Raw genomic sequence first — 21,397 nt, 5'->3', positions numbered from 1 at the left:
CAGTGAAATGACTCTCCCAGGCCTTCCTGACATAACCCTGTTACAATCTTCATTTTAAAAGCCAGGCATACAGACCCAGTCCAGCTGGCCAGGGTGAGTTCCCGATAGAACGTCCCCATTGTCTCAGTGTGTGGGTGCACCCCTCGTGGTCCTGAGTTCCTTGCTCGTGCTCTCTCTCCTTCTGCTCCTGATTTGGACCTTGGGGTTTCAGTCCGGTGCTCCAATGTGGGTCTCTGTCTCTGTCTCCTTTCATTGCCTGATGAAGGTTAATATCCAGGAGGATGCCTATATGTTTTTCTTTGGGTTCACCTTCTTATTTAGCTTCTCTAGGATCACGAATTATAGGCTCAATGTCCACCTTACTAGACCTGGAAGGAGGTGGGAGGTCCTTGGGCTCCCCACAGGGCAGGGAACCCTGACTGCTCTTCAGGCTGATGAGAGAGGGGGAGTTGATTGGGGGAGGGGGAGGGAAATGGGAGGCAGTAACGGGGAGACAGAAATCTTTAATAGATAAATAAATAAATAAAAGATATTAGTAACAAGAAATCAGGAGCAGAAGGAGAGAGAGCACGAGCAAGGAACTCAGGCATAACTTAATCTACAAAGTAATTGTATAGTTGGTTACATCAGCCATTTTCTAAGCAGTAGAATTTGTAACAAAATATAATGTCTGCAGCAAAGTGATCTTCTTAGTGCTAACAACTCTACTGGTAAAAGTTTCTCAAACTAGTCAATCAGATAAATAGGTGGGAAACTTCCTTGGCTAGGGAACACAAAAGACAGGGTCTACTCTATAGCATCTGATGTTAAATGGTGCCTTACTAGCTTTAGCCATATGCGCTTAAAAATTCTATATAACAATAAATTTATTTATTAAAGAGACAGTCGTTTGGTAAATGTTAACTTGTAGTACTTGACCATATACATACGCATTCTTTAATTTTATCACTTTAAATGCATTAGTTATGCCTCATTGATGCTGTTGTTTCCTACTTATAAACATTAATACTCACTAGTAGAAACTGAAAAACACAGCTCTGTTCAGTTCCATCTAGAGACAAATTTGGACAACTCTAGAAAAGAGCTTTCCATTACAATCATTTCTGGATTTTCCACACTCATTTCTTGTTTAGTTTTACATTTGTCATAAAATTACAGCTTTTAATAGATTGGAATTAATCCAAAACTAAAAGCTAGACAATAATCACATAACAAATATTAAATTCTCAAATATACCCTAAAATGATGTGTGAACTGTTAAGTATTATCAAGATTATCTACAAAGAATCAGAAGAATTACTTAAATAGGAAGTTACTGTGGTATCACAATCAAAAAACATTCCATTAGCATGGAGTCACCAGCTATTAGAAATCAATGTCACTTACAAATATAACATCTTAAATATTAAATTTATGAAAGTTTAGAAGTGAAAAAAACCCATATGATACAACAATTTAAGGTATTCCTTAAACTGCTAAATATATTTAGTATACACACAAATATAATATTAGGGTAGAGGTTAAAGAGCTCCTTAACATCAAACAAAGGGCTAAATGACAAATGATGAGAATGTCAATAAGAGCTGGGTCCAGATGAATGGCAGGAAAGGAAATTGTCCACTTTTGAGTATTAAATATTTTCTGGTCAGAAGACCCAAGTTATCACTTCAGGACATACCTTAGTGTTTTTTCAAGTTCTGTATGAAATTAGGCCTATAAATATTTCCAAGTTTAGATTTTTAGAAATACACTTGATGTAGCCATAGAAAAATATATGGCTTATATTTACTTTGCTAATGTAAGTAAAAGTACATATTGAGTTGTATGATGACTGTTTACTGTGGTTAAAGCTTTATTTCCCGCTTCACATTTTTGGTGATTGTTTCCCACTGGTGTCATCGACCAGGTCTCTCAGGCGTGATAAGTGTTGTAAGGCCCTTTATTAGAAAAACAAAAAATACATTATAAACCAATAGTGAGAACTGACTAGCCAATGTAGAAAGCAAGAAAGTGATTATATATTTATTGACTTCAGAACTACTGTAAGAAATGAAGTTACAGAAAAACAAAACTTTAATAACTGTTTCTTATAAACTCTGACATCTGAACAAGTGAGAACGAAAATAATTTAATGTTCTATAAACATTTTCTTGAAATATCTGATATTCAAATTTTAGCAAATCTGCCAGGACCTAATAAAAACAGTATCACATGTATCCTATTTAATAAAACATTTTTCATATAATTTTTCCAACAACTCCGTAATAATGTTTTTTCTTCTGCCATGCTATATCATGGAGACATCATCTGGGAGACAAGGCATATAATTCATTTAATATTTATCATAACGATAGCTTTAATTTTAAAAATATCACTCATTTTTTGCTAAGAAGGAATACCAGCAACTTCTCCAGTACAGCTGAATAATGCACACACTAACAACCTAGATTTTTTTAAAATACACATTAAAAGACTGCATCCTCAGCAAACAGTACTGGTCAAACTCAAAAGCTACATGTAGAAGAATGGACATCAATCTTTATCTCTTACCCTTCACAAAACAATTATGATTAGATAACTCATTTCATAACAAATTATCATTACAGTGTATCCACAACAGTACTGCACATCTCAAATTGCTGCTTTTATTTTAGGATGAAAAGAGAATCTGAAGCCGGGAGCACACCTTTAATCCCAGCTCTCGGGAGGCAGAGGCAGGTGGATCTCTGTGAGTTCGAGGCCAGCCTGGAACAAGAGCTAGTTCCATGACAGGCTCCAAAGCTTCAGAGAAACCCTGTCTCAAAAGAAAAAAGAAAGAAAGAAAGAAAGAAAGAAAGAAAAAGAAAAAAGAATAACGCATGTGCGTTATATTTTAAATGAGTGTCTTTTTAGTCCTTTGGATTATTTAAATAGAAAGCGACACACAGATTAAAGAGAAAGCAGTGTTCCAAAAAAAAGTAATAAAATAAAGTGGATTCTATGAATAAGGAAGAAGACACTCAGTGTTGACCTCTGGCCTACACACACACAGAAATCACATTTTAAAATAAATTTAAAAAAATGTATGTGCTACAAGAAGTTTAGACATGCCTACCGTGCAACTGAATTCCACCCTGATTCTTGTCACATAGGTGACTAAAATGGATTTGTGTCCATCTTAGTAAAGAATACTTACTTTTGAAGAGATCTAGTAATCGGAAGCATATTTTCCTTCAATTGTAGTTTAGAGAAATCATCCTCTGATACCTATTATTAAAAAACAAGATATTGAAAATATATGGAATAATTAGTTATACCAAACGATTTTTGGAAAGCAATTAATACTTTCATTTTTCCTTCATGCTAAAGCTACAACTACTTATTGTCCAATTCTTCTAAAATATGCTTCTAAACATATGTCCATTAAAGAACCTTACTTTTGCTTGAAATTGCATCTTCACATAAAAGGTTATGTGTCAATGATGTTTAAGAGAGTAAGTGAAGGACGGGTTACCCTGTACTTTAACGCTGTAATTAGGGTGTCAGGAGGAAAAAATGAATACTGTAATTTAAACAAACAAACTGGGATACTGAGCGGACTCACTTGTCATGCTCAGTGACGGTAATGAACGGCAATAAGACTGACCAGGAGAACAAGCCAGGCACAGGAGAATCAAGCAATGCGTAATCTCACTCACATATGGATCTAAAAGGTACACCTGTTAAAGGACTGGGGTTAATGGTACAGACAGTTGTGAGTCATCCAACATGGGTGCCAGAAACCAGATGTGGGCCTTCTGGAAGAGCAAGCCTTCTCAGTCAATGAGCAATTTTTCCAGCCACTGGATCACACAGTAAATTAGAGGCCGGCTGAGCAATAACAAATGAGATGCTGGTAAGTATATAAAATTACACTCTGGAGGGGTGAGTGCAAGATAGCTACTATATAATTATGGTGGCCATAGTCAATAATGATTAATGGGCTTGAAATTTTCAAAGAGATTTTAAATGCTCTTACCATAAAAAAATACCTATAGAAGGTGATATGCACCAATCGGCTTGATTCAGCTCTTCTATAATCCATACCTACTTAATATATATGGCATCAGAAATATCAAAATTTTGTTTGTCACAAAAAAGAACATAAAACGTAAAGTAAAGCAGTTAATTGGTTTATATTCATGTCCCACTTGCTAGTAAGTGGCAGTCAGAATTCACTGCCGGTAGATATGGGAGAATATAACGTCTATGGTCCTGTATTTTGAAAATTCATCCCCTACAGAATCGTATGAAGCAGAAACAAATTTTTCAAAGTTTCTAGGAAATACACAAATTAAAAAAGTGTTGTACTCGGAAGTGTGAATGAACACATAGCAACAAAAATAAATTTGCTTTTCTGAAGTACGAAGGTGAAGAAGTCTAACACTGAAAACGTTTTTTAGGCTTCACAGCCCTGAAAGAAGTTTTTGTGTTTGGAAGAAGTCAGATTAATTCTGCATGGTTTTAGAGATGGCATCGATGCCTTTCATACAATAACTGTAGCAGCAGTATCTCTAAATAAGATGCTGGATTTGTAATAAAATAAGCAGAAAAAATAGCTCAGAAGCAAAAAAAAGAGAAGACCACTTTAGAAGTCTAATAATATTAGTTGTGGGTAAAACAGTTTCTAAAAACTGCATAATTCTAACAGAGTTCTCCAGAATAGACTGTGTTACACAGAACTAGAGGTAGACCTAAAACAACCCGGTGAAATCTGCTTTAAATGTGAATACAAAATGCTCCTACAGCTCAAGTGTTGACCCTCAACTGGTAGCACTATTTGGGGGAGGTTGTAGAAACTAAGAGCCTGGACTTAACTGAAGGAAGTTGCTCACGGGGGCCTGCCTTCAAAGGTTACACTTAGTCTCCAGTCCCTTCCTCACTTTATCCCTTAGGAGGATCATGAGATGCACAGCCATTCCCCAGCCTACTCCCTGACACCACCGCTATTGCTGCCTTGATGTTCTGTCTCATCATGGGTCCAGAATCAGTGAAGTCAAAGATTACAAACTGAAAGCTCTGAAACTACAAGTCAAAATAAATCATGTTTATGTCATGTATCCTGACACTTGATAGAAGAAATTAACTAATACTATTTTAAATAAAATCATGCATCTCAATTCATAAGTTCATGCTTACTTGTTCAATCTCTTCTTTTGGCTCCATATTTTTATTCTGATTAAAACTTTCTTGTACTGCTTGAAGGTTAAATAACATTTGTTTCAAGGCTTCAACAGGACCATGATGTTTGCCTCCAGATAGGGTAGAGCTCTAAATTTAAAGAAGATGATAAAATTAAACTATTCAAGTATAGAAGGAAAAAGGTACATTGTATAATATTACCCAGCAAAGAATTAAAGCAAAAATACAGACAATGTACTAAAACTGGAGTTTTAAAAAATCAAATCTGTTACACCTGTGGTCTTGCCTAGCACTGGACACTGCGTGTCGCAATGCCAACCTTCCAGAAGAGATGTGCCTGTTGGTGTAACAGCGCGTGACTGCTGCAGGGTAGTGCTGTCTGACTGGACTGGAAAACTGCTGCTTCACAGAAGGAATACTACGATGTCTCATCAGCAGTCCATAGCTACATGAGTTCACAGGTCGAAGGCAGAACTTTACTAATGTTATAATGATCAAGCTATTTCAACTACTTTCTAAACATTTATATTTATAACCATAGATGTGAGCTGCTCTCGGTCTTGGTCAGGGCGGCTTCTTGTTGTAGTAGACAGCAGTCAATGAAGAGATGCAAAACCACTTCAAGTGAGGAGAACACAAGAGTGAATTCTCAGCCATAATTCAGTCATCTATATTAGTGGCACATGGCTAAGGAAACGCCACAGAAGAGGAAAAAGAAAGAGCTGAAGGGCAGGGAGGACTGCTGTGGTGGTCCTCTGGAACTCACAAGAGCTCTGGTTACATGGACAAGAGCTACAGAAGACAAACCAGCCAACATCCCAGGTTGATGACAAATTATCTCCAAGTCCCATCCTTTTCTGAGGCATGACTAGTGATTGAGAGCTGCTGGGAGAGGAAGAATCTTTCTTTTTTGAGGATGTGGCCATTGGCAGGTTTCTTTGCTTCTGTGGATGATGCCACACCGCATCACATATGAGCAACACTAACTAATTTAGTCTTATTTTTTAAAAAAAACAGTAACAGCAAAAGAAAACAAGACACGAAGCTGAGAGAGGGGCATGTTGGAGGCACGTGGGAAAACTTAGAGGGTGAAAATGGGGACAGAGAAGATCATTTTAATATATATATATATATATATATATATATATATATGTGTGTGTGTGTGTGTATATATATTCTCAAAGAAAAAAGTCTGTGTGTGCGTGTGCGTGTGCGTGTGTGTGTGTGTGAGAGAGAGAGAGAGAGAGAGAGAGAGAGAGAGATTGGAATGTCATTGACATACCCAGAGTCACTCCACTGGAAAAGACTGATCAAAGAAAATGTTTTTACAAATCAGTGCTACTAACTCACCCCTCTCCACACCTGGTCTCCAGGGGAAATCACTTAGAAATAGCAGTAAGCAGGTTTGCATACTCCTCCTCATCCTTGATACTTTCAAATTAGTATCACACATTTATTTAACTTCTTAAAACCATAGCTTTTAAACAAAAATGTCTTCAGGATCCAGGCAAGGCAAAATGTTCTTTTCAAATGCCTAAAAATAATTAGTTATCAACTGAGTGAGGCCTAGATTTCAAATAACAGTTCCTCCACACACTTTCAAGTATGTTTTCACTGGTCAGGATAAGGGAAAAAGAAAGCCTTACTCACTGGCTTGTGAAAATGTACAATTTTTGCAGTCACTATGTAAATGGAATAATTGGTCCTCAATAACTAAGAAAAGAACTACCATATAAGCTGGCTACTACTCTTGGTTAGGTACCCAAAGAACTACATCAACATGCCCGAGAAACCTTCTGCACTACTCATAATGGCCAGGAAATGGAGCCAAGCTTGATGTCCAGCAACAGCTGATGTATAGAGAAATTGTGGTACATAAACACAACGGAAATCTATGCAGGCATAACGAAACAGAAAATTACATTTGCTAGAAAATGAATAAAACTGGAAATCATGTAAAATAAAACAAGATAAATTCAGAAACACTACCTTTCCTCTTACATAGACATGAGATTTAAAACAAATTTTCAATTACATATGTGAGTGTACATGTGTGTGCATGCATGTGTGTAGGTTTTCATGTAGAGATGCTGACTTTTTACCTCTTTACAACCTAATAATCAAATGTACTAACTTTCATTGTATTCAGTACTTAACTATACAGGGTGGTTGATTCTTTGAAGACAGCCTGGAAGGATATTTAATTTACCCATCTATTTGGGAATTTATACCTTACACTCACAACCCTACTTTTACCTTCTGAGTGTTGCTGGCTCATGACATTTCTTAGGAGCTTCCTAAAGTGGCTACTTCACAGAGAAAACAAGATATATTCCTTCTATCAGGAGGTGGGGGAGAAGAATAAGAAGTTAGTGCTTAAATGGTAATGAGATTCAGTTTGGGAAGACGAAAAGGTTCTGGACACAGTTGTTGGTGAAGGCTGTAATAATATCAAGTATCTAAAGCGTCATTGAACTATATACTTAAAAGTTAATTATCATAGCCAATTTTAATTCAATTATGCTTTACTACAAAGCAGTGTAAGGATTCAGTTAGGCTGAAAATCAGTACTTATCATTCAATAATCTGAGACTTACCACTGAAGTCTAATAGAGAATGTCTCTGAGGACATCATTGTTGTTCCTCTGATTCAGTAATGTTTCATACATTCATAAAACTATGTAAACATCTTCTAAGTAACAGACTGAAAACAGCCTCCCAGTGAGCTGGTTACAGAGCAGTACCAGAATAAGAAAACAAAACAAAACAAAACAAAAAAAAAAAAAAAAAATAGACTCTGTCCCAAAAAGAACAAAGACTGGTCTACGGAAATTGTGAAAATAAGACAGGACAGCTAAGCAGTGCAAAGAAACAGAAGGAGAACCCAACTCGGTGGAAAGAAGCAAGCCAAACCTAAGAGCTCTCTGTAAAGAGTGGGAAACAGAAGCCTTAGCAGCAGGGGAGTGAGGCAGTCTAGTGAGCATGGACAAGCAGTCTCAGCCACAAGATAAGATCACAGCTCTCTCACGCTTCAGAAATGGCTGAAGCTTTTGTTACCTTCTGTTGTGACTTCTCCAGCAGGACACTAGCAACGGAGAGCCCTGCTACACTGCTACACTGGCATCTCGGCAGGGCATTAGTCTCACTTATTTTTGCACTGTGATAGAACACCATGACCAAGGCAATTTATGAAAGAAAACAATTGTCTGGGTTTACAGTTTCAGAGAGTTAGAACCTATGCTGAGAACTCACATCTTGATTTACAAGTCGGAGGAAGAGAGGAAACACACTGGAAATGGCAGAAGCCTCTCGAAACCTCAAAACCCAAGTCCCAAGAGTGGAAATGCCATACTTCCTCAACAAGTCCACACCTTCTATTCCTTCCCAAACAGTTCTACCAACTGAGGACCAAGTATTCAAAGATATAAAAATATAGGAGACATTAGCATTCAAACTACCACAGTACCTATTTGTTTAAATTAAGATACCCTAACGCCTGAGAACTGGGAATCTAAATTCAATTTGGTGCTGAAATAGATGTAGGGAGAATTTTATTGACAATAAGAGGCCCTGATGCTGATAAACCACACAGATAGGTAAGTAGGTAGGTAGGTAGGTAGGTAGGTAAATAGACAGACAGACAGACAAACAGATATATAGATGATAGATAGACAGCTAAGGTAGGTATGTAGATAGATAGATAGATAGATAGATAGATAGATAGATAGATAGATAGATAGATAGATGATAGACAGATAAATAAAATGCAGACATCAGTTGGTTCAGCTCAGGTAATAAATGGTACAGGGAGAAGGAGACTCACCCTTTGTAGTTTTATCAACTGAGAAAAACAATGGAGTCTGATAGTTCAGAATCTGAGGTCTGAAGCAATGAAATTCACTGTAGAGTCCATGAACTCTGAAGCTCCAGCAAACTAATACCCAGTCTTATACCACTAACAGAATGGTTATGTTTAAGAGTTTAAGGCATCGGCCTACACAAACTCAGTGTAGAAGCTGCCTTCTGTCTATACTCCAAAAATATTTGCTAGGTTCCTGCAAGCTTCACTTTGAAGAAGAACTGGGAGTAGCTGAAAGGTGGGCAAATCTAACACATAGACGGCAGATCTAAGTACAGGCAGCAGAGGTCCAACACAAGGAAGTTACAAGATATCTCTAGTAGACAACCCACCCTTGAACCACATAGCTCAGCACCAGCACCGATCACAGGAAAGACGCTAAGAGCCCAGAAGTTCAGCTGACTCTATCCACATACAGAGCTGAGAGTCTCCAACATCTGACCACCAGAAAGCCATTCCAAGTGCAACCTTATTTTCCCTTTTCTTCTTTCCTTTCCTCTTTCGCTGTTTCCCTTTCTCTTTGCAGATTCATTAGCTATTACTTTTACTTTGTTTCTATTTTTTACTCTCCTTAATATACTAATCTAATCTTATTTATGTATTTTTTCAGAGACAGTTTTTGCCTTGTTTCCCCTTTATGTATTTAGTACTATTTTGACTTTATCTTTTTTTTTAAGAAAAGCGTTTAATATTTTTATTGTTGTTATTCTACCATTACATTTGTCTAATGTTAGTTATGAAATTCTTCATTACTGGAAATTTATTTTCATTAATTTCTTGGTCCTTTCTCTCTGCTTCCAAAACACTCTTCCCTACTCCTCTATTTACTTTTCCTGTCCTTTATTTCGCCTTGCTTCTCCCTTTTCCCTTCCCTCATTTTCTGCCTCCACAACTACTCTAAGTAATAGCACACCCTATGTAGGCTGGTTATCAGTGACATAATATGGGCTTTAGTCAACTTAACCTGTATTTCTCTATCGTTGATGGGTTACTATTGTTGGTGCTATAGTGGTGTCTCCTCACTACTTAGAGCTACTGCTAAGGGATGGGGAACTTCCTGGAAACTGAAGCATTTCCTCCAGGAAGGCTAAGGAAATTCATGAGACCCAGAATTAGAAGGAGAAAAAAAGGTCACAGCTGTGGAAAAACAGATACCAATCGAAGAGACCAGAGTGTGGCTAGAAGGACACGTCTAGACCTGCCCTAACCTTACCCATTCCCCGAACACTTGTTTCCACCAGCCATCCTTTACTAAGTAATGCCATCACCCTAGCAGTTGGTGTAAACTATCTGAATTCCTTCAAGACACATCTCAAATCTAGCAATTGCTGGCTCACTCTAACAACTCACTACTATACTGCAGATTGTTATGATCTCCGCGTGAGCGCTCTACTCCTTCTCTAGAATCTCACTGCATTTTCTACTTCATAAATCTCCTGGCCATGTAGCCACTTCTTAACCATTATTTCGTTTGTTGGAGCTACACTGACTCATACTGATAATCCTTGAGCATGTTGGTCAAACTTATACTTTTAAGTCAAATTCTGTATCATTTCTTAAATGCATACGTGTAAATTTGTATTTGTAAATCATATAAAGTGACTTTGAAAATAACGCAATAATTTAAATTATTATGGTAGGCATACTATAAGAGAACTGGTTTACAAAGAAAGATCATTTCCTCTAGAACGGTCTCCTTTATGTTTTGGGGTGGAAAGGGGAGACAATGTAATGACAATTCAAACTGCATGTAAAATTTGACTCTAGTTTCTTGTACTTTAGAATATTAAAAATCATGAAAGTGGTCATGGTTTGTGGGTATGTTGGGGAGAAATGAATTTGGGAACTTTTTGCTATTGTTTTAAAATACTAAAAAACAGAAATGAGGATGCACAGAAATGAGGAGGATGCACAGAATGAGGAGTATGCACAAAAATGAGTATGCACAAATTAACCAAAGACTTTCTTCCACTATAAGCATTAACTTTACTCACCTGCTTCCCATCACTTAAGTCGTCCTCAAGAATCTCACTAATACACTGTGTCCTGGAACTTTGCTGAGGACTGTCATCAGCTTTCACGGGGACAGGAGACTTGCTAAACAGGATTTAAAGGATACAAGCAGTAGTTAAGTTCCCCAGGTTTAAAAAGCAGGCCTTCTATCATTTAAATTTTTCACTTAAAAACAAGAGAGGTTGCAGAAACAGCCCAGTACCTAACAGCATTTGCTATGGCTGCAGAGGACCCCATTTTCCCAGCACCCACATCTTGTGGCTCACAACCACTTGGCACTCCAGCTCCAGGAGATTTAACACCCTCTTCCAGCTTCTACAACACTATAATCGCATACATGAACACACACACTTAACAATTTGTTCAAACTGTTGTGACCAAAAAAATAAATGTCATGGATATGATTCATATTATAGTTATGCAATAATTCCTCCATCTTGTCCTTAAACCAGTACCAGAATTCAGCCCTCCTGTATCCCCTTGCTTCACTTTCCAGCATTACAGACAATACACACATACAGTAAACCACTATTCCTCAACTGACTCTCCCGGCTACGGAACAGCTTCCCATGGACTCTCCAGGCTACAAACAGCTTCAGAAATTCGTCTGTTTGACAAGTACCTTTTGCCAAGTAAATACTGAGGGAGAGTCTGGGTTTAATCCCCATGCCATCCATCCATACAAAAAGTTATTTATCTAATGATAACCAGAAAACTCAAAGATGTGCAGTCTCTACGTCAGTGGCAGTTTTATGTCCTCCTACTTCCAGACAAGACAAACCCACCCTCCAGAACTGCTAACCACACAGGGAAAACTGAGAAAAAGCTTAATTTTAAAATCTAAATCCCAAACTGAAAATTCCAATCCCAGTCCCACCTCCTATGACTTTCGGTAATTTGCCTGTTTAATCCTGAGTACCTAGATTTATTGTCCTTATTCCACAGAGGTACTGTAAAAGAACTAATTCTCCATGTGCCTCAGATATTTAGTAGCCACTTCTTCATGTTCTGAGTAGTAAAGGAGTACTCATGGCAAAAGTAAGAATGTTCCCAATTTTAAATTCTGAAATTATCCCACTTTTTATATATCATTATAAAGTTAAATTTCTAACTTAAAAATACAATATCCAGTAATCTTCTTATAAAATTTGAACATTGCATGCTAATAATCATTTCCTTAGTAGGAAGCACTTTTTGTTGACATATCTCACTTACACTTTGCTATACGCTTTTTCTCAGTCCAAGTGGTCTTCGCTCGCCACTCCACAGTGTAGTTTCATATATCCTTTGAAGATACAGACCACAGAGTGGCCCACTACACATCCTATTTTTATATTTAAAATTTTTACAACAAATTGTTTAAAGTATAATTAGCTGATTTTGACTATACTCTACCTTTTATTTTGTGTTGGGGAGGCTGTGGGTGTGTGTGCATGGTGTGCATGGTGTGCATGGTGTACATGGTGTGCATGTGTGGACAGACTGGGCCAGATCAATCTCTATGCCTTCTGCTATTACTATCTTATTTTCAACCACGGTTTTCCAGGTCAGCCAGAGATCGTCTTGCCTGCCCCAGGCCCTGGGATTCCAAGTGCACACCAGCACACCCAGCTTCTTACACAGGTGCTGAAGAGCCACCCCGAGGTCCTGCGCAAGCACTTTACCAACTGACCATCTCTCCGGCATCTATTTTCTGCTTTTAGAACACTAACTGTATTGCTTCCCATTCCATTCTCTTTCATCCTGGAATACTTTACCAGTCTTCAACTGAGATCTATTTATTCTTCCCAGCAATATATCTTTTCTTTTTCTATAAGTGTACTTGTAGGCTAACTCTCCAAATATGACATGCTAGGTGCAAGTTATTGGGTCAAATCATTGATATTACTTGTACAAAATACAAGTTTTAGAATCTAAATGCAAAACATATATAGTAAATGCATTCGAAAATTCTGCTCTTAATTAGCTCTAGTATTTATTATATCTATTCTTTACTAACACAAAGACTGACTAGGCAATAAAAAAAAAAGAAGTTAACATTACATAAGCTAGTCATCAATTCCCTTTTTAAAAGATAATGCTGAAATTACTTGAGAAATAAAACTAGAAGGAGAAAGTAGCTTTATGAGCAACACCCTTGGTCAGAAACTAGCCTCAGTACTTCCATTTTCAAATCAACTGAATCTCTCCACAACCCTACGTAACTATCATTTCTCCATCTTCAAAATTTAAAGAGCTTACACTGGTATCAAAGAAGAAAAGTAAGAGATGAGAAGGATGAGAGTCAGCATTGGCATCCCAAAGTGAAGTATTCAACTCAGAAACAATGGAGGAGAACCCACTTGGCGGGCTGACAGGGGAGGACTGAGACTTGAAGGCCAGTTTAGGCTACAGAGCATGACACTGTCTCCAAAAAGGAAAAAGGATCCAGGGGATTCTGCAAGACAATCAACTATTAGAGCCTAAAAATCAGAACAGATACAGCTTAGCAAAACTGTGTTTCTTTGAGTTCAGATGGAGTAAATACACTAAGGAATAAACATCCTTACAGAAGGAAGCGCTGAACAACACCATGCTCATCTTAGGTGTGCAGGCGCTTTTCGAGTTATTCCAAAAGAGTATCATAGGAAAGCAGAGAATACAAATGAAAAGAACCCTATGAACTACAACAGACCATCTCTAAAAATGTACTGTCATCTCAGGAAAGCAATGACTTAAAAGAGAAAATCAAAATGTAAACAAGAAATGAGTAACAGGTGTCAGGAAGACGTAAAAGCGATAAGAATTCAATAACGCTACTCCAAATGCAAAATAAATTTTGTCAAGTTCCATTATATGTAGGCACACAGTTATGAACACATATATATGTTATATATATATATTAGTTACATGTTTTATATATATATATAAAATCGACACCAAAATGAAATGAACATATATAGCATGTATTTTACCTAAGTATACAAAACATTACACCATCTTATGCTAACAAATGACAACTACAACTTAAGCAATACAAAAGTTAGATCATTCCACCGTTAATTATTAAGTTATATGGAAAGCAAATCTGATGTTGCCATAGCACTTTTCCATTTGGTACACTAACAACGTCACTTACAAAGTAACAGGGACATTTTCCCATGATCGTTCTGCTTCAAGTTTATCTAAGGAGCAAGGGCTGTCATCCTTCGCCACAGGCTTTGGTAAGTCGTCAGGAGGCTGCCTGAGAGTCTTCTTAGCCTTCAGGATAAGCAATTCGATTTTGTCACCTAATTTTAAAAACACTCTTTAAGAAAAAAAAAATTGAAGTCTCAAAAAATACTGAACAGGAAGTAGAATATTTGGAATGTGCACTACTACGACAGCAAATTAGGACAAAGTGGGATACTTTAAACAAAGAAAACAGAGACCATCTATAGCTTTAAAGTGCTAATCATTCACATCATAAAAATACGCTATTACAACATAAAGCTTCTACAGAATACATTAAATTTTAACATGCCATTTGTTTTAAAATAAAAGACTAAAAACAAAATATTACCACAGAACGGCTTTGGGGATTGTCCTGGGAGAAGTGGATTCTCACACTGACACTGGCTATTTTCGGGATCATATTTATATTCATTAACTAATCCTTTATTCTCACTGAAGGAATTTGTAAAGTTTGGAGGTAGAAAAGAATATTCAAAGCCATCTACTTTATCTGTAGGCGGAGGAGTTCTTTGTGTCTGGTGACTATGCCTGGGGGAATATGCATCTTCATTAAGTAACTTAGAAACCCTCTGACTATTTCCATCAGGTAGCAAGTCTTGACTGTGGAGCCAAATTGGATACTTAAAATCAGGAATACTAGTTACCCCTGAGACATTAAGATCAGATTTCTGGCTTGTGAGCCATCTTGGATAGTTCTTTTCAGGACCGTACTTTGAACTGTCCTTGAAAGACGATTCCTTAGGAAAGGAAAAAGGTGACTCCAAAACACATTTATTATTTCTAGTCATAGGTTTGGGGGTTCTGGGCCTACCACATTTCTTTCCATTTACATCTGTATGTATATCAGGAGTAAGTACATTATCCTTGCTCTTGGGAGTAGAGGCTACATAAAAACTTGGCTTCTTTTTAACGTCCGACGAATCCGGTCTACCAATGTATTTCTTGTTTCTCTTGCTTGGCCGATGACCAGGGGCAACACAAGTGAAGGAAAAAGAGCCGTCCGCTGGCAGTCTTAACAAATCATCAGTTGTCAGGCTGATGGTGTCCATATCAGCAATTGTCTCCCTTCTATAGGCCAAGGAGTTTAAGTGCTGTTTGTGATCAAGGTTTTCAAAAGCTGAAAAATAAAGGATAATTCTACTTATTTTCTCTTTTTAAAATATTTATTTATATGTTATGTATACAGTATTTTGTCTGTGTGTCTGCCTGCAAGCCAGAGAGGGCATAAGATCTCATTACAGATGGTTGTGAGCCACCATGTGGTTGCTGGGTATTGAACTCAGGACCTCTGGAAGAGCAGGCAATGCTCTTAACCGCTAAGCCATCTCTCCAGCCCTACTTATTTTCTTTATCATATGCAACACTTAACAGGAAATGAGAATTAAAAAATTAGGAATCTTTTTGGTGTTTTCCCTTTATTACTAGTTTTGAATAGAAATATTAAACATAAATATATAACCTGGTAATTATAAAATGTGCTTTTTCAGACCTGTTCAGTATTTAATTCCTATGTGTATCACCAATCACCCGAATTTGTGTGTGTTCTCTAAGTTACTATTTCTTCAACTTTCTCAATGAGGACATTCCTTTTAATTAACACATCACTAAGGCTGATTACCGAAAACTGGCTACCACATAGGCACCTTGCAATGGCATGGCCACACAGAGAATACCGTTCTAGGTCTCTTCAGGAATACATCACCCACATCCTTCCCACTCTGTGCATTTCTGGAAGTGTTCAGTACAGTTCTTATCAACATCTCATTTTTCCAACTTGTCTTCATGAAAGCTTTATTGAGTATACTGTGACTATTGATCCACAGAATATAGACAATAAAAAATAATATTCCTATCTGACCAGCTAAAACTGAGCAAATATAAACTCAGAATGATTGGGATTATTTAGGCATTAGCTTGTTAAGGCAATAGCAATATTCTTTCCATCATGCCACAGAAAAGTGGCTTAAGAGTTTAAGATCAGTCACTTACTATTGGTAATTATATTTACTATTGTCCTCTCCAAGGTCAAAAGATCTTAGGGAAAAACTCCTGGAATCATGACAAGTATACAATGTGTTTCAGAAAGTATAAAGACTTAGGCAAAATAAAAGTTATTTTTATTCCAAAATAACAAAAAGAAATCCAACTTTATAAGACACATTACTCAAATATGCTAATCACCGGATATAAACGAATGCAAGAAAGCCTAAGAATACAGCATACCGTTGGTCGGTTTATGCACATAGCTGGAAAACCGCAGCATGTTACGAGACGCTCCACCAGTCTTTACTCCACCAGGGTTCGCTCCAGGATATTCTCTGCGTAGATCAAAATCATCAATGTAGGCCTGTAACGCCTCAGAAGCCGAGCTGTACAATTTGTCCTTATACTGAAAAGAGCCACCAGAGTTGGAGGAACTACCGCCACTCAGGCTGCAGCTGGCCAGGAGAGAGGAAACTGAAGACTCCTGAGAACAAAGTCTGTGTTTTGGGGTTGATTTTGCCATGGTTTTCTCAAAATAAGTTCTTTGTTTCCATTAAATACTGCAATACAAAAACAAACTCTTACAGTGCCAAGATTATAAGCCATAAAAACTATTAAATAAGTAAACATTAATTTTTTCATTAATAAAATTAGTTGTCAACAATAAATGTTCTTATTTAAGCTCTGAATGTTTCCCATTACCTTTACTATTAGCCATTTCATGAATGATTTAGAAAAAAACTGAATACCTACTATGGGCTTGGAAATATATATACAAAAACTATTTCAGCATAAACTCAGAATACCAAGGAAAAGATACTCACTTTTTAAAAGTCCTAAAAGCTGCTAATGAACAATCCTTTTTTCATTTGGTCATACGTTCTATGACATCACAATTCCTATCATTAGCCAAGAGACAGTATTTTGTTAAAACTTATAAGCCTACTGCCTCCATTACAGGCAGAAGGTAGTCAATTTTTAAGCCATCGGATAAAGCATTAGAAACAAGGAACAGGAAAGACAAGCAACAATATAAAACTTTAGCTAACTCTCTCCCCCAAAAAGTAGCTATAGAGAACAAAATACTTAAATTAACAAATTTAATTGACAAATCTTATTTCAGAATGAGCTAGCTATAAGCCTTTTTAAAAATAAGAATCGCCTCTTGACCTTCATATCCCCAGTACTTTTAATTCTTTTAAATCTTATTTTGTGTACAGGTTTTCTGCCTACGTGTATGTCTGTGCACATGTTTGCCTGTTGCTCAGGAAAGCCAGAAAGGGCTGCAGATCCTCTGGAACTACAGTCACAGATATCTATGAGTCTGCATGTGGGTGCCAGGAATTGAACCTAGGTCGTGGGGAAGAGTAGCCAGTGCTCTTAACCAGTGCGTTTCTCCACCTCCTGTATTTTCAATTCTTAAGTAGATTCAATTCCCCTTTCTTAAGCAAGTTTAACTGATTTTGAAATTCACTTAATGTATTCAGCTTTGTTTTTCCAGTAAAATTGAGAGAACTCTTTAAACAAGAACAGACCAGACAGGTATTAACTCAGAGTACAATAGTCACTGAGAGCTGAAGTGTTCTCTATACTAAGAATTTACACACAGGACACGTGCTATGATGCTGTAAGGTCAATAATTTAATTCTGGCGAAATTTTTGGAAATATTTTGTTTAGTGTAATACTATCAATGACAAATTCGACTTTAAAATATAACAACTTTTTTTTTCTTTTTTCTTTATTTTTGTTTGTTGGGTTTTTTTTTTTTTTTTTTTTTTTTTTTTTGAGACAGGGTTTCTCTGTAGCTTTGGAGCCTGTCCTGGAACTCGCTCTTGTAGACCAGGTTGGCCTCGAACTCACAGAGATCTGCAACTTTTCTAATTAAATAAAAACCAGAGGGCTGCAGTAGCTCCTGCCTGTATTCCTAGCACTCAGGGGCTGCGGGAGGAGGTATTATGGGTTAGCAACAACATTCTTAGTTGCTCAGCAGCCTGCTGTAGGTTTTTCTTTAAAGTAGTACTAGGCAAGGTCGATTTTATGCTTTCTTTATCTTCTTACGAATCTTTAAATTAGCTCAACTAAATCCGCTTAGGTACCGTTTATGTCTTTTCAGAATACAAATCAGGCTGCCAATTCTACACAAAACCTTAAAAAACAAGCAAACTCTTCACAGGGAAAAGCTGTTGGATTTAGTTCTCCCTGAGTGGCCAAGGGTTAACTCCATTTACATGACACAAAAGGAAACCAGCAATTCTTATGGAAAGTTTTCAAGTCTGTGAAAAAGGTAGAATAGTTTAAGAAATCCCTGAGCTTCCAACAATTATCAACATACTGTTTATGATACTGTCCCTCCCATTTTAACCACGGGACTGTTTCGAAGCATGCATATTTTAAGTAAACCCCATCTATCTTACCATTCCCCTTCGCGAGCGCTTCGGTTTGAATTCTCCAAAACGAAACCCATCGTGTCGAACGAGGCCAACTCAGGGCAAGAAATGTCAACTCCCTTGATTCAAAACACAGACGGCTGTGCCAAAGGGTGCAAGGGAGACGATCGCTCTGGGAGTTAAGAACAACGCCCGGAAGACCGGAGCGGCCGAGACTTCTGATGCCGGGACGCAGAGGCCGGCTCAGTCTGCAGAGGGAGCGTCCATGGATCGGGCCACGGCCCATCGGGGTTGGCGGGAAGGCAGCAGCGACCCTGTGGATGGCGGTGACACATCCGTGAGCACATTCGCCCTGCAGCCGCCCTGCAGCCGCCGAAACCTCGGGCCCCCGCCCCGAACCCGCGAACCCCGCACCCCGGGATGCCCCTTCCTGGGGCGGCTCCTCCGCTTCCCTCCGTCCCGCCGAGGAAGGATGCGTCAGCTCACCAGGATGCTCTTTAAAGCGACTTCCAGACCCTCGGTCGAAAGTCCAGGCCTTCTGCAAACCGGACGCCGCCGCGACAAAGCATCCCTGAGCCGGACACCGCCCTCCTCGGGACCGCTATCCCCCTCGGCGGCCACAGGCCGGCTCGACGCCCGCGCTCGCGTTCAAACCGACCCAACATGGCGCCGGCCCGCCCGCCGGGCGCTTGCGTCGCGCTGGGCTCGCGGAGGTTGCGGGGGGGGGGGGGGGGGGGAGGGGGCTCGAGAGCCCCGCGGAGAGTTCAGAGGTCAAAGGGCGTTGAGGGGCGTTAGGTCGGCGTCCCTCCGGGGAGGTGAGGTTTCTCCTTTGTCTTCTCTCCGAGTTGGATGGGAAGGTTCTAGACAACATCCAGGTTCCATGCCCTCCACATCCCGGCCACTGCTCTTCTTCCTGGGCTGTGGGAGGGATCTGGGCTGTAGGAGATGTGGAGGTGCCCTAAGTTGCGGGTCCCTTTTCTGAGACCCAGATCCTCAAAGCCCAAGTCTTTCCAGTGAGCTTTGTGCGACTTCAGAGAATCCCGTTCCCAACATAGGTACAGAGTCAGCCCACCAAGTCCTTCGTCCTTCCTCAGGGCTCCAGGACTCTGACCCACCTGGGCTTCCATCTAGATTTTAGGACTGAGGGAAGAAGTCAGATGGACCTGTGATGGGATTTAACAAACTCTTTGGGGAACTTGGTTCTCAGGAAGAATGGCAGTGACCCAAAATGGATTAGGGACCCGGTCGGGCATTACAGAAAGAGGGAAACTATACAAACGTAAAGATCACTAACTTGTGTGAACCTGTCTGTCAGGCCGGGACAGGATATGAGGTGGGAAGAATCAAGTTGCAACCGAGTGCTCGCTCTATCAAAAAAAAAAAGATGCTATCTCAACACTAGTCTAAGGTGGTTTTCCACTGACCCTATGGCTGAAGACATCCTTCCTTGACTTCTATCCTAATAGGGTCTAGTTCATTCAGTGTTACATCGTCAGGTAATAGAACTACAATTTGTCCTGCACCTTTGTACCATCTCTGACCTTCTAAACTTTACCTTCCAGTTTCTCTTAGCAAATGAAATTTTCAGACGCCATAAAATACAGTTCAATGATCCATTAAACACACATCTATTGTGGAAATGTGCAATGGTTTTAAAATAATGATACCGCCTATGGAAAAACGTAAAGCTAGTGATAAATGCCAATAATTGTGAAATGTCTAGACCAGTATTACATAAGTCGCTGAGAAGTAAAAACCTGTGTTTTATATGCTAGGAAAGCCCATATTGAGACCAGCCAAACGATGTTTTTGCATGGCCTTAGTAAAACTAGATTCTTTAAAAACCTAAATTTCATCTAGGTATCTTTTTAACCTGTCCTTTTCAAAAGTTCTTTTTAGCTATTGCTTTGAGTTTCTCGTCTTTGGGATGTTGTAGAAGAACACAATAAAGTAGTCCCACACTCCATAATAAGGGGTTCTTTATTTAGGGGTAGACTCACAGATCAACACTCGCTCTAGCAGAGACAGGAACCGAATCCAGCAGCAGAAAGAGACAGCAAGTGACTACACAAACTTTTTATCTGCATTTGTAGTACAGGAGAACACGCCCAAGTGGGCTGGTATCTTAAAGGCTATTGGCTGAAGGAGCTCCCCCTGCAGGATGAAGCTGGGTGGCAGAACACTTTCTTAAGGTGATAGGTTCAATCTTCACACTGAAGGGGGAAAGAAAAAGATTGCTTTTCAAACAACTTGATAGTGGTTTGATTAGAATGGCCCATATGCTCAGCTGTTTGAATTCTTGGTCTCCAGTTGGTAAACTATTTGGGAAATATTAGGAGGTGTGGCCTTGGTGGAAGAGGTGTGTCCCTGGGGAGTGGATTTTGAGACTTCAAAAGGCTTGTGCCATTTTCAGCATGTGTGTGTGTGTCTGCCTCCCACTTGACAATAAAGATGTGAGCTCTCAGCTGTTCTCGCTACCATGCCTTTGCTCTGTCGTGATGTACTCGGACCCTCTGAGACCATGAACTCCAAGCTAAACGCTTTCTCTTATAAGTAACCTTGGCCAGCGTGTTTGCTCGCAGTGATAGAGAAGGAAGAACTATCACTTCCACTGAGGACTGTGTTTTTAATCAAGATATAAAGAGCTAATGAAGGACTCTATGGAGATGCAGAAGAGTTTATAAAATATGTTGACCTAAGTCGTGAATCAAAATAATTCTACCTCCTCCTTATCCCCTTGCAGGCTAACAAATATGGAGCTCTCCACCAAGACTTGGAGAA

The 21,397-nt window shown here is 38.9% G+C and overlaps 1 protein-coding gene across 5 annotated transcripts; it reads right to left on the bottom strand.

The window, feature by feature from the left end:
* Positions 1 to 537: 537 nt before the first annotated feature.
* Positions 538 to 19,289, bottom strand: CUNH18orf54 (chromosome unknown C18orf54 homolog). Of its 5 annotated transcripts, XM_041639115.1 has the most exons (10): positions 19,103 to 19,289; positions 18,644 to 18,930; positions 16,469 to 16,788; positions 15,133 to 15,362; positions 14,890 to 14,891; positions 14,151 to 14,318; positions 11,014 to 11,116; positions 5,158 to 5,289; positions 3,176 to 3,246; positions 538 to 1,937 (listed from the first exon to the last, which is right to left on the bottom strand). In XM_041639115.1, exons 3-10 carry the CDS (start codon positions 16,749 to 16,751, stop codon positions 1,865 to 1,867), a joined length of 1,062 nt encoding a protein of 353 aa, XP_041495049.1. In that variant the 5' UTR covers positions 16,752 to 16,788; positions 18,644 to 18,930; positions 19,103 to 19,289; the 3' UTR covers positions 538 to 1,864. The 5 variants fall into 5 exon arrangements, with proteins under 5 accessions (XP_041495049.1, XP_041495045.1, XP_041495047.1 ...); XM_041639111.1 differs by having other exon boundaries at positions 14,151 to 14,301; positions 14,574 to 15,362; XM_041639113.1 differs by lacking the exon at positions 14,890 to 14,891 and having other exon boundaries at positions 14,151 to 14,301; positions 15,057 to 15,362.
* Between the last annotated feature and the right edge of the window lie 2,108 nt (positions 19,290 to 21,397).

This window comes from Microtus oregoni, unplaced genomic scaffold (assembly GCF_018167655.1).
Source record: "Microtus oregoni isolate MIOR12 unplaced genomic scaffold, Mior012 000057F_ref0000458, whole genome shotgun sequence".
Taxonomy (NCBI): domain Eukaryota; kingdom Metazoa; phylum Chordata; class Mammalia; order Rodentia; family Cricetidae; genus Microtus; species Microtus oregoni.
The sequence above is the reverse complement of the archived record's forward strand: the minus strand, read 5'-3'. Positions and strand labels throughout refer to the sequence as shown.

Bases quoted from the DNA above. Each gene is read 5' to 3' on its own strand.
- CUNH18orf54 (XM_041639111.1), bottom strand. From the start codon at position 16,751: ATGGCAAAATCAACCCCAAAACACAGACTTTGTTCTCAGGAGTCTTCA. The intron at 15,363-16,468 runs GTATGCTGTATT...TTTATTTTTCAG, and splicing joins TGTGCATAAACCGACCAACG to CTTTTGAAAACCTTGATCAC. The intron at 14,302-14,573 runs GTAATATTTTGT...TTTTAAAATTAG, and splicing joins ATCCCCAAAGCCGTTCTGTG to GTGACAAAATCGAATTGCTT.